The sequence below is a fragment of the Macaca nemestrina genome, chromosome 19 (assembly GCF_043159975.1).
Source record: "Macaca nemestrina isolate mMacNem1 chromosome 19, mMacNem.hap1, whole genome shotgun sequence".
NCBI lineage: Eukaryota > Metazoa > Chordata > Mammalia > Primates > Cercopithecidae > Macaca > Macaca nemestrina.
In genome coordinates, this window is record NC_092143.1 from 74563427 (window position 1) to 74576698 (window position 13272).

Sequence of the window (13272 nt, forward strand, 5' to 3'; positions counted from 1 at the left end):
ATTGAAGAAGACCCTTCCCAACTTCAAAAGGACTAGTTAATGCTGGTGCTTCCTGCCCCCTCATAGAACTAGAAGGAACTGGGATTCCCCAGATGAACTAAAGGAAATATGCTAATGTTCAAAATGGATAACAATACTAGGGATGGCTGCGTGGATATTTTTAACAAGCTAATGTGTACCTGCCAGACTGAGCTCCCAGCCTCCAGGTGGGCTGGCAATGCAAAGCAGGTTGAGAAGGAATAGGGAGCTTTTCAGAGAACCACAGATTCAGAAGCAGAGGGAGGGGGAAGAATCAAAGAGAGCACAGACGCAGTCAAAGGATGCTGGGCAGATGTTAGATGGCAACTCAACTCAACCACTGCGCATTAAAGCTACTCGTGGAGGGTACTGTTCAGGGCACCTTAGGCATAGAGGGATTGCGTAATGATGCGTTAGCATTTGTTCAACTTCCCCTCTGGGATGACGACTCTGTGCCAAGCGACTCAAAAACATTCTTTCAGAGAGCATCGAATCTCTTTCTACACGAGGGACGGGGAAAACAGACCAGTGCTTAAGAAGGCTATATTACCTTAAGAAATGTTAACACAGTGCTTCGGGAATTCTTAGGAGGAAGAAATAATGGCCGACAGCCAGAGGTTAACTTTGAGAAGAAGATTTAAAAGAATGGAGACTTTCTTCTCGTCTTCTCCCCCATTAGATCGCAAGTTCTGTTGTACTGGGAATCCTGACTACTATAATATATCCCAATGCTTAGCACATAGTAGGTGGCCAAAACTGATAATAATGATGGTGATAGCTAACATATATGGAGCAACTACCGTGTGCCAGAGACGGTGCTAAGTGTGCCACATACACTGCACCTTCTTGAATCTGCATAATTACGCTTGAACAATCAGTGGCTTGTTGAAGTGGCTTGATGTTACTTCCCATGCAAGTGTTCTGTGCTTGTAAGGGAATAGCAGGAAAGAAGATCTCAAAGGAGAATGGAGCCTTACTGTGACACTTTTGAATGCTACATTTGGGACTTTGTGCCTAGACAACATGGGATTCAGAAATAATATTTTAGCAACCTGGTAGAAAGTCTTAGAGAAGGAGTTGGAGCGGAGAGAGGCTGGGGGCATCAAGACAAATGGGTCCATTGCAATCACTCAAGTGAAAAGTAGTAAAGCTGGAAGAGGTAAGAGGTGAGTTGCAAAGTTTCCAGACTGTATTTAGAAAATGATCATTCCACGGATAGAAAGGGAAGTGTCAGGAAGAGAAGTGATATATTTAGGGGGTACTGTGTTATGTGGGTGCTTTGAAATCTCTTCTTCCTGCATGCTTAGCTTGAAAATACAGGATCAATGCACAGATCAGACGATGGTGCAGATCTTATGATACAGTCTTAGACTCTTCAGGCTGGAAAGATCTTATATAGACATTTTGTCTGTCTTGCTCAAGCAGAATTATCCAACGTCTCAGAGGAATATAACTCAGCTGGTTTCAAAAGAGGCCTTGGAAGTTTTCTCTAACAATTTCCAAATTAATTGATTGGATAATTAATAACTTTGCACTTAGAAGTTCCTCCTTGCAGCTAACCTGAATTCCCTGGGCTGCAATTTTGATCGAATTTCTTCCTAGTTTATAGATAGGAATGTTGATGGTTTTGCTATTTCAAATGCATCTTCTGTAAACATACATTTATTTAGGACTTACACCCGGCCTGCTTCTATAAAGGATTAGAGGCACCTCCTAATATGTCCACCTAGGCTTCCTTTTCAAGAAGCTTTTCTTATTCCTGCAAAATGTCCTTCCATCTGCATGCATAAGAAGAATTTCTTTAATAATAAATGATACAGCAAAAGTAAAGCTAATAACGTACTATGCCAACTAAATAGTAACCTGTAAACAAAACAAAAGAAAACAAAAACAAAAAGAAACAAAAAATACCACCCTTTCTTATGCCAGGCAACACGGATTTTTCTCATCAGAAAATAATTCTGACCAAAACGATCAACTTTAATACCACCAGCCTCTGAATTTTAAGTTCCTTTCTTCTTTGTAGTGCCTGCTTTTGCCATTCTTAGACTTTTGTGTGTGTGTGTATGTGTGTGTGTGTGTGTGTGTGTGTGTATTTTTCTCTTCTACTTGACTCTGGAAAACCAGATTTTAGTAAAGCATTTAGTGAATATTGAAACCAAGGTATAAATGTAGGACACAGTACTTAAATTATTAAAGTTACCAAATGTTTGTTGCATGAATAAATGAGTGAGTGATTGCATGAATATAATTTCTGATTGTAATTAGGGTGTTCTCTTTACCTCGTTGTCTGCACTTTAACGGGAATATAGATATTAAATTGAACAAATGGCAGGTGGCAGGCAGACAAGACGAAAGAATTTTGAGGCTCTCTGCAAAGAGAAGCCGTCCTGGAAGGACAGTGGGCAGCATCTGTGATCGGCACCACCTAAAGGAAGTGGGGAGTCTTTGTTTCCAGAACCCTCAGCCAGGGCCTTCCCTGGCTCCCCTCCCTCTGCTGTCTTAGGGCTTTGTTTACACAGCCCCTTGAAGCCAGCTGTCAAGGGTGCAAACCTGGTCTGCTGTCCTTTGAAGAGGGTTCAGGTTACACACGGTAAGCCATAGAACAGATACAGGCCCAGGACTCATGATTGTATTAGTCTCCACAGAGCTGAACCCAGGCTCCTAAGAGTCCGTCCCTTCTTCCTGTGTCCTCTGTCAGCCAGCACCTTCTGCAGCTCTGATTCTTTGGTCATTGGTCCTTCTTCTCTGTACCTGAGGCTAAGCCTGAGTCACGATGTTCTCAAGATCCTTCCTGCTTCAGCTGCATGTTTGATGTTTACACTTCAGACAGAGAACTCACTTCACTGCAGGCTTCTGATGCCCCTTCAAATCCATCCTTCACTCTCACAGTCTGTTTTGAATGTCTGTTTTTCCTGGGTACCACTTGTCAGTTGTCCACACCCAGCTGATCTTCCTTTCCCCTCCATTATTAAACGTCTTTTAAATAGCTCATCACTGCACTCTTAGTAAGTTCAACTTTCCGTCCAGCTTTTTATCTTTTCTGCTTTCAACACCTGGGCTCAAATCTTAGCTCTGACATTTGATTGATAGGTGACCTTTAAAAAGTTATTTAATCTCTCTGAGATGCAAATTTATCATTTGTAAAATGGGCAAAATTGCATGCATAGAGTTGTGATGATCAAAAGAAAACATGTATGTAAAGCCCATAGCACTCAGTCAGGCACTTAGAACCTTGTTAAAATGTAAATATTCCTCCTACTTAAAAAAATTATTTTAAGTTTTGGGATACATGTGCAGGATGTGCAGGTTTGTTACACAGGTAAACGTGTGCATGGTGGTTTGCTGCACCTATCAACCCATCACCTAGGTATTAAGCCCAGCATGCATTAGCTATTTATCCTGATGCTTTCCCTCCCCCAACCCCTGACTCTTAACTTTTAAACATGTCTCCATTCCTTCTCTCTAGAAAAGTATTTGGACTTTCTTTTATTCTTTCGCCTCCTTTAAAGACACACAAGGAGTTCTCACCTCTCTGTAGTCATGATCATTGTAGAAACTTTTCAGTCTATGCAGGCTTCCTTTCAACACAGTCTTTTCTAAAGAGTAATTATACAGCAAGAGACCAGGATTTGGTACAGACTACAATACTCACACGTGCCCACATCATTTGGAGGAGGGCATTCATTTCCCAATGAAGGAACATTTTTTTTTTTTTTTAAACTAGGAGTGGTGATCTGGGACTGAATATAATAGGCGATAGCTTGTATTAGGTGTTTTTTTCTTTTTCAAATCAAGCTGATTTCTAACAAAGTTTTGAAAGGTATTTAGATAATTTGTAGATGAGCAAGTGACAATTTTTCTGTGAGCAAGAATGACTTTCCCTGTTTTAAATGTGTCACATTTCTTATTATATTGGAAAGTGGGAATGAGGGGTTAGAAGGATAGAGGATAATAGAAGAAAGTATTATAGTCAGGGAAGAATGGGACACTACCCTGAGTTTATATCACTGATCACTGAGGACGTTAATTCACAACTTCGTGTGGCAGGTTGTGTTTTCTTGTTCTACCTATCTTGTGAGGAGCATTTGCTATTGTATGTTACAATGATACAGAGGAACAAGTAGGAGAGGAACAAAAAAGCATTGGGCAAAACAGATATTTCATACTACTTAGAACAGAGATGAGATGATACAAATTGCTATGTCCGCAATACGGTTCATATATTTGGGGAAAAAAATAGCGATGCTCCAATCTTCATCCCATCCCCCTCTTTCTCGAGCAAGAAAAGGAGAACGAGGAGCAGTAGGTAGGTAGGAGGGGAGTGTATGACGTGAGGAACAGGCAAGGACACAGCATGTCCAGGAGGAAAAAAGGGGAGAAAAAAATGTATACAAGATAAACAACAACAACAACAAAAGAGACTACAGCAAGAACCTATGGTTTTGGGTTCCTTACGTAGAAATCGACGCATTTAAAATATCCAGAATTAAGGTTGAAGAAGAACACTCCATCCACCTCTTCTCAAATTATTTTCTTTACCAATACTACTTTCTTTTTTCTTTAAACTGTGAACCGCCAGCCTACCGTGCCTCGTTCTTATAATTATACACATCAGTGCTGAAAGGTTCCTGGGAGATATTTCCTGTAGACTAAAGATAGCACCTGTGGGCATCTCGGATCAATGAATCATGGTGGCTGGAGCCCTGCATTGAGACTGGTTCAGGGGCTCAGTCTGTTCTCAATCGGTAGGGCGATGGGATCCATCAATGCTGGGATTGGCTAATGCTGTCTGCCACAGGTTTGGGGTGGGAGGAGTTGTAGGGAGAGCCACTTAAGTGGTGCCATCCATGCTAAGAGACTGAGACTCTCATTTAGGAGGAGGTTCAGAGACATTAATCCATTTGCCAAAAGGCACACAGCTACTTAGTATTTTTCCAAATTTAAATTTAAAATTTTCCAATTTATCTAAAACAAACAAAAAAAAGGTTCAGGGCCAGGGGGAAAAATGAAGATTAAGAGGATTAACCATCCTGAAAATGAAAAACAATTTGCCTTCAAGGCATTTAGAACTGAAAATAAATCTTCCTGAAGCCTTTCGTCAGACACTTTATCAAAATTGCTAGGAGCTCTGACTAGCTCTCTTGCAACGGCCTGGGATCCTTTTCCCCAATTTCAGAGGAGTTTCAACATCTATAATATTAAAGACTGACTATTTCTTCTAGGGGAAGAATTTTTCTTAGTGCTTGGATAAAGAGATGAAGTATTAAGTCACTTTAAACTATTATTCATGTAGGATTAATAGATATTTGAATTTAACTTCAGAATCTTTTAAATGACACCCCACTTAGTATAATTTTTAAAAAGTTCTTTCTGCAGTGTATCGAATAAAAGTCCCAGATGGGATTTGGACTAGGTTTTAACTAATCATGGTAGCAGGCAGTAGTCTCAGTTCTAGAATAAATAGCACTCCAAGTAAGAGACTTATGTTCTTCATCAGTGCCAGGCTGCAATGACATGCTTTGAGAAAACTCTGGCCCCTAAATGTCTCCTCTACTTGCCTGGAAATTTACTATTAAACATTCAGAATTTTTTGAAAATATTAATATTCTCGGGTGATATGCCATTTCAAATTTATTGTTAGCTAATAAGTAAGGAAGAAGGAAAAGCTAGTGAGGAGGTGGAGCGATTTGTTAATAGCTGTGGAATAAGAGAAGAGAGTGACCGAAATAATAGTTTTCCAAGAGTAGTTACAGGAGGGGTTTTGCTGGCCCAAAGATGGACTTCATTGTCTCAAAACTACTCCTAACACCACAATGTTTAACTGACCTTAGGCCTTATATGTCTGAGGACCCAATGACTAACACTAAGCAGCTGATGAAAAACCACCCACATAAATAAACCCTCAAGATGCCTTTGGAAAATAGAAAAGAAAAGAGAAAAACAATGTAAGAAAGTGTAGGAGTGCCTTCTCTTCAACATTTCTGAGAGAAGATGGGAGTTGAAAACCTTAAACAAAATGTTGCCCCAATCTCACTTGCCTAATTTTAGTTATCTTGGTTCAGGGCTATGATTCATCCCTAAAGCTGTGAATTGCTGAGGAGGAAGGAGGGAAAAAAATCGACTTAAATGTCAAAGAAGTAGGAACATAAATATAGTTTTCTTTTTTGAGGAACTAGAATTCCAGGATATGGGGATCTTTTTTCTCATAAGGGACTGAATCCTTCAAACTTCTAGAAAAATAATGATCTGCAGTCCAAACATCATCAAGGAATGAAAGACAGAACTGATTATGACTCATGTCATGTCTGAATTTTTGCCTTTTTAGTGTGTTTTCCTTTTTTTCTTTTGTATCTCTTTCAATCTGGTTAAACTATTAATTAATTAATTAATTTTGAGACAGGGTCTCTCTCTGTTGCCCAGGCTGGGGTGCAGTGGCTCAATCATGGCTCACTGCAGCCTCGACTTCCTGGGTTCAAGTGATCCTCCCACCTCAGCCTTCCAAGCAGCTGGGGCTGCAGGTGCGCACCACTACACCTGGCTGATTTTTGTAGTTTTTGTAGAGACGAGGTTTTGCCATGTTGCCCAGGCTGGTCTCAAATTCCTGGACCCAAACAATCTGCCCACTTCGGCCTCCCAAAGTGCTGGGATTACAGGTGTAAGTCACTGTGCCTGGCCAATCTGGTTAAACTAGAGGTCACTAACAATTGTATGCAGTCGAAGATGACGGAGGTTTAATGTGTAGACTGTAATGACAAAGGGAACTCATAAACTAGGTGAGTGTGAAACGAATAGAGGTAAGTAGAACTATGAGAAATGATTCTAGGGGATGTGATGGTAGCACAGGGAAGGAAGATATGTTTAGATGGTTGTCTAAGGTTCTCTTGTGATCCTTTTGTGGATCATAATCATGATGATTGAGTTTTCACAGTAATATATGAGATGTGCTTCCTTCAAACCTTGTGATGATATCGGCACATTATCCATCTTACATAAACATAGGAAAAAAAAGTTCTCTTTCCTGCCAAAGAATAGGGGACAACAGAGATGGTTTGGGGAAACTCCATCCTAAGTAAAATGTTTTCAGTTTAGTAGGTGTTCTCCTGTCCACTTATCACCACTTTGAATTTCCGTAAGTGGGGAGGGAGGAAATAGCAGTCACTAACTCATAACCAGTTCAACATCTCCACCCTCTGAAGGAGCTGGCCCTCTACCATCAGCCTAGCTGTCATGTGCATGTTTGTCTCTTTCTGCTCTGAAAACTTCTGAGCAGTAAAAGAAATATATGGTGGTCACAAAAATATGGTCCAGGACATTAGAGGAGGGTCATATTGTGAAGAAGGCAAATGAGAAAGAAAGAGTTTCGATGACTTCAGAGTGATCCTCCACATCCTGAAGCTATGAGAGTAGCCCAGGGCACGATTGTGATGTTGATTTCAGCCCCTACCCACCACCCCTGTCCTCAGTCTCCTCAGAGCACCCTTCTCATCTTCCTCATGGCTCTGCATCTTCCGCTGTTCTCCTCTTACCTGGATATCGCAGTGGACAAGAGCAGTTCCTCTATCTTATCACCCAAGACCCAAAGTATCACTCAGCGAATGTGACCAATGCATCTTGATGACAACCTAACAGGATACTCAGGAGGTGGAAAGGACTCTGGAGGTTGCTGGTTTAAGTGACTTTCCTGCCCATTGCAATTCTTTTCTTGCATCTTCAGAAAGATGTTAACCCCACAGCCATGACTACCTAGCATTGTGTCTAGTGGAGAGATACTTTAAGGTCCATAGAAGATATTTTTTTCAGAAGGGTCCTTGGCCTCCCTCGTTTCATGTCACCTTGGTCCACTGCCTTTATTACAAATCCAGTTCTTTTAATTTAATTTTCTGAGCATCTGCTAGGTGTGCCAAAATACAATGAAGATTTGTTTCTGTTTTTTATTTCCATGTTTTTTTTTTTAAGTTCATGTGGCAATGTTTTGGGTCCAATTCTGTTCTCCAAATAGATATATTGAAGTCCTAACTCCTACTATCGGTGAATGTGACCTTATTTGGAAATAGAGTCTTTGTAGATCTAATCAAGCCACCAAGTTTGTGGTAGTTTGTTCTGACGATTCTTGAAAACTAACACATGTAGTAAAAAGGCAAAGAGGAAGGGCAACTGAAAGCCAAAGAAAGAAAGAAGGGGTTTTTTTCTTGGCTTAATTTACTGATGCGTTGGTGTTAATTTTTGATTAAAACGATCCAGAATTGTTCCACACAAACACTTGACAAATAATTCATGAGAGGCTGTCTCTGTCCGGTTCTTTAAAATACAATATACTCTGCTATTTAAATAAATTCCCATGCACGAGAGTCAGCTGTTTTTCAGTGCTCTTGATTAACAAATAGGTTTGTTTTCCTTAACTCGACAGCATTGATTTTTTTGTTTTATTTATTTTGTCTTTTAATATTTTATTGAGTAACATAATATAAATGCACGAATAGTAATGTTATTTCATCAAAATACGGAATCAATGGCACTTAAAAATATGAGTTATCTGTAATATATTTTTCAGGTCCAAATGGAATTCTATCTATTTTCTACATTTCAAGACTCTAAAGAATGTACTCTCTATAAACAGCATTTAGAATTAAATCAGGTCTGGCTTAAAATAATCAATTTCAGTGGTTTCCTGTGGAGTGCTGTTCTTTGTTCACAAACAGCACAAATACAGTTAAGGACTACAGTCATATGCTGCAAAACAACATTTCAGTTAATGATGCATATAATATGGTGGTCCCATAAGATTATAATACTGTACTTTTACTGTATTTTTCTATGTTTGGATATATTTAGAGAAACAAATACTTACCATTGTCTGAGAGTTGCCCACAGCATTCAGTACAGTAATTTGCTGCATAGGTGTGCAACTTCGGAGCAATACGCCACACGATACAGCCTAAGTGTGTAGTAGGCTAGACCATCTAGCTTTGTGTAAGTGTACTCTATGATGTTTGCACAGTGAAATAACTTAATGATGCATTTCTCAGAATGTAACCCCATCATTAGATGTTGTATGACTATATTTATATTTTCAAACAAAACATTTTTAAGGCCTTCAAATTGTAATACGTATTGAGTGCCCAAGTTTAAAAATGTATGTCAAGAACCTTCACATATCCAATTTGCAAGCATGGCCACATTCTATAAGCTTCTCCAAGACAATCTCCTCTATTATGTCACTCAATTATCTGAAAAATTCAAGAGTCTTAAGAAAAAGTTCTTGTATGTACTTCATGCCCGAGCAAATGTTCAAGAATTGGGATACATGTATATTCTTATTGACCAGAAATTTTAATTCTTTTCAGAAGCCGTTCTGGATTTAAAAGAATCCAGAACGGCTTCTGAAAAGATTGGATTGTTTCTGCTTCTTAGGGATGAGGGGTTCAGCTTATGATCAACGCAGAGCACATCTGTTGCCCCTCTCTACAAAGGCACTGGGGTACAGACATCAGATCTAAAGTCACAATCAATGTATTGCACTGCTCCACCTGTAGGATGTTTCTGCCCCACTTACTGTAAGAGACACACCGTCTGAGCCTCGGTGATAATACAAGCACCTGGACTATCACAAGTGCAGGGTTAGGACTACTTACTTGAGTGTGGTGAGTTCTGTAAGGGATGGCTGAGTAGCCTTGAGATAGCTTTCTCTCCGTGCAGCAACTTTTGGAGAAGGCTTGGGACTCGTGTCTGAGTCTCCACTGTCTTCATCCCCCATGGCCTTGATATAACTACCACTCCGCATTCTTCGGCATGGAATTTCATCATCTTTACCTCGAGGGGTGTACCCTGTCCATTCATCTTGAGGAACCTATTCAAATAGAAAACAGATAAATCACGTTTTACAAAATCCTACCTTTTTCTTTTCTTTCCCCCCCCTTTTTTTTTTAGATTTAACATTTCTAATTTTTATGAGTACGTAGTAAGTATATATGGAGTACATGAGCTATTTTGATACAAGCATATGATGTGTAATAATCACATCAGGGTACATGGGGTATCCATCACCTCAAGCATTTGTCATATCTTTGTGTTATAAACATTCCAATTATCCTCTTAGTTATTTTAAAACGTACAAATAAGACCAAGTGTTTTTTTTTTTTTTTTTGGTATGGTACTGCATGTTGGTAATATAATTATCTGAAACTTTAGACATTAACCTTTCAATAACAATATTGTATTGTAATAGGCTCAAGAATATTTTGAATACATACAAATCCATGTCTCTCAATCTTTAACATGACTCATGTATTAGGAAAAATTAAAACCATTGGCTTTGAATCATTTGTACATCTCAGTTTTCTCACGCTGATAATAGTTGAGTCAGGCATAAGAATGCCATTGGAAAGGAGAGCAATTTTATTTAAGCTTTCCAGTGATTTGTTTTCAATTGCCATTTAAGATTCGGGAATGTTTTCTGATTGATCTATGCCTTCCTTGAACCTTTTGACTTTACCATCTCATATCCAGTCTGTCTTCTTCCTAAACCAGTGGTCTCTACCAGCTGCATTTACTCCCCAATCACTTATTCTTTCTGAATCTTTCTTAATTTGGATTCAGCTTCCAAAGATCTGCTTAAAGCACTCTCTAAAGGTTTTCAATAATCTCCTTCTGGAAGATAATGGCATTTTCTCGCTTTTATTTTTTGTTGGCCTCTGCACACCCATGCACACACTTACATACAAATGACTCCTCTTGCAAGCTTCTCCCCTTTTGGCCTTCTGATTCTGTGACTTACCTGGTATAGCTACTACTTGTCTGAATTGTTCCTTTCCTTTTGCTTTGCTGGATCCTACTCTAAGTCCCTAACTGTGGGTACCACAACAAAATAATGCTGTTAGTGCACTGCTCTTTTTTTTCTTTCCACAGTCATTTTCTCCGAGTTCAGCAGAACATTGCACTATGTTTTAGAAGCCGTCTTCGTGGCTTTCTCTTAAGTTCCTCTTACATTTTCCACTTCAACATGAACTCAACCTAGATCTCATTCCTTCTTCATTTTTCATGATGTGAAAAAAGATGCATAGTAGCCACTCTTTTTATCCATTAAGAAGTAACATAGCAAACATCCTACAGTGCACAGAGCACTCACTGCACAAGGCTTAAGTAAAAGAGACCAAAAAAGGGGGAGGCTTGTTCTTGCCCTCAACGTATTTATAACAGAGACGAGAAGAGAAACGAGAGTTAGCAGTAATGGTGATGGGAAAGGAGGATCCGGGAAAGGAGGATCCAGGAAAGGCTCCCTGGAATTGGCCAGGTTTGCAATGAGAAAATAAAAAGGCTTTTAATACTTTGATATTAACAATTTACTGCTTATACATTAAAATAACATGGCACTTCACTATTAACATTAACTCTGCTAAAAAACATTTGCCTACAAGATCTCATTTCATCAATATGACAACCTGTGCATATTTTTCTGTTTTTTCTCAGGTGAGAAGCAGGAGCTCAGAGAAGGTAAGTAACTTGCCAAAGGACACACAGCTAAAACAGCAGCACTACAGTTGGAAGTGTTTAACTCCTAAGATAAAATTACATTAATCAAAATTTTATGATTCATAATATATCATGTTGGAATCTAAAGTGTTAAGAAAATTGTCCACAATAGCGCACACACATATCAGACAGAGATTTCTAGATATTATAGGTTCTAAGGAAGTGAGAATAGATGTTTTACTAAAAGAGGATCATTCTTTCCTTTTTAATTGTGAATTTACCTGTATAACCTGAAATTTTAGATCTAAGAACTTCAGATTGAAGAAATGCTACTATTCGTGGACTTTAAAATAGTGGTTTGTAGGTTCTAATTCTGAAAAGTACTAACCAAGATGAAGCATCACCCTGCAGAATGTTCATTTCATTTAATCAATTCTTACATTGCGCTGTGCGCAGGCACTGCTCTAAGCACTTTACAAATGTCAGCTCATTTGATCCACACAGTGGAGGGGTATATTCCTATTATTCCCATTTTACAAAGGAGGACACTAAAGTTATGTAACTCACCCAGAGTTACAGCTAAGAAGGGGCTGAGTTCCAGTGAGGCAGTTCTTAGGGCCACATATTGACCACTGTTGGATGCTCCTTGTCTTTTGTTTTGTGGCACCTGCAAAACTGAGCAATTATAGTCCCGGACACCTTTGTGCTCATCACATTTGATACACTTGCCATTTATTAATTATGCTAGTAACAATGTCATGTTTTTACTTTTTTAGGTAAAAGCATCAACATCACCACAGCAATAAAGATTTCTCAGGAAATTGTAAATGCTGAGAACAGTCTTGTTTTCCTTGCATTGGCAGGTGACTCACTGCATAGATAGGATCACGTTCAGAGCCTCATTACAGGCTTAGCAATTGCATTTTAAAAATTAACTTGGTACAGCTGAGGGTCATAGATGATGCACCCCACACTTGCTATTTCTCAATACTGGTGTGAAGTTCATAGGCATTGCTCTCTGGAGTATATCAGAGAGTAATGACAAACTGATTAGCTCATATGGCTTATGCAACAAAACAAGGCAAATTTTGTTCACATATTTTGTTCACAGTTGAGACCAGCCTGGCCAACATGGTGAAACCCCGACTCTACTAAAAATACTAAAATTAGCCAGGTATGGTGGCGGGCACCTATAGTCCCAGCTACTAGGGAGGCTGAGGCAGGAGAATCTCTTGAACCCGGAAGGCAGAGGTTGCAGTGAGCTGAGATCGTGCCACTGCACTCTACTCTGTGTGGAAACTACTACTAAAACAGTCTGTAATTGTTGTTTAGGGAATCAGCTGAGAAGTATTTAACCTGTAGATCTTTCAATTAATCATACTTTTCAAATGATGGCAGCTAAGAAGTTGTGTGGAAGCGACTTCCATTGGAGTGGAATTTGAATAGTAATACATTATTTATATACCTAAAGGTAGCATACAACAAGATTACACATAAAATAATACAGTAATCAGTTCTAGGGAAAGTGTAAAGACAGAAAATCGAGACCTTGGAGAAGAAAAACACAGTTGCTGAACTGCAAGGGCCATTACCATCGGTATAATCGAGTCAGTTTTTATTTTTTGTTTCTTAAACACTAAAGCAAAAGGGAGACGTTACTTAGGTGGATAGTTTTAGAAAAAAGCATAGAAAGTGGTAAGCATACCAGGTCCAAAGAGTGAAATGTTAATCCCTTTTGATTGGAAAGAAAGGGGGAATTACATGGCTGCAGCTGCTATTGTG

The 13272-nt window shown here is 39.2% G+C and overlaps 1 protein-coding gene and 1 non-coding gene across 23 annotated transcripts in view; one reads left to right on the forward strand and one right to left on the reverse strand.

The window, feature by feature from the left end:
* LOC105478829 (DLG associated protein 1) overlaps positions 1–13272 on the reverse strand; it is a 493816-nt gene that overhangs the window by 292160 nt on the left and 188384 nt on the right. For all 22 annotated transcript variants that reach the window (XM_011736479.3, XM_071085837.1, XM_011736488.2 and 19 more), the window contains one exon: positions 9654–9868. In XM_011736479.3, coding sequence (XP_011734781.1) covers positions 9654–9868 — 215 coding nt within the window. The remainder of the gene's footprint in view (positions 1–9653; positions 9869–13272) is intronic.
* On the forward strand, positions 6908–7011 carry LOC112426145 (small nucleolar RNA U13). The gene has a single exon (XR_003017426.1). It is a non-coding gene; the product is annotated as a small nucleolar RNA U13 (small nucleolar RNA).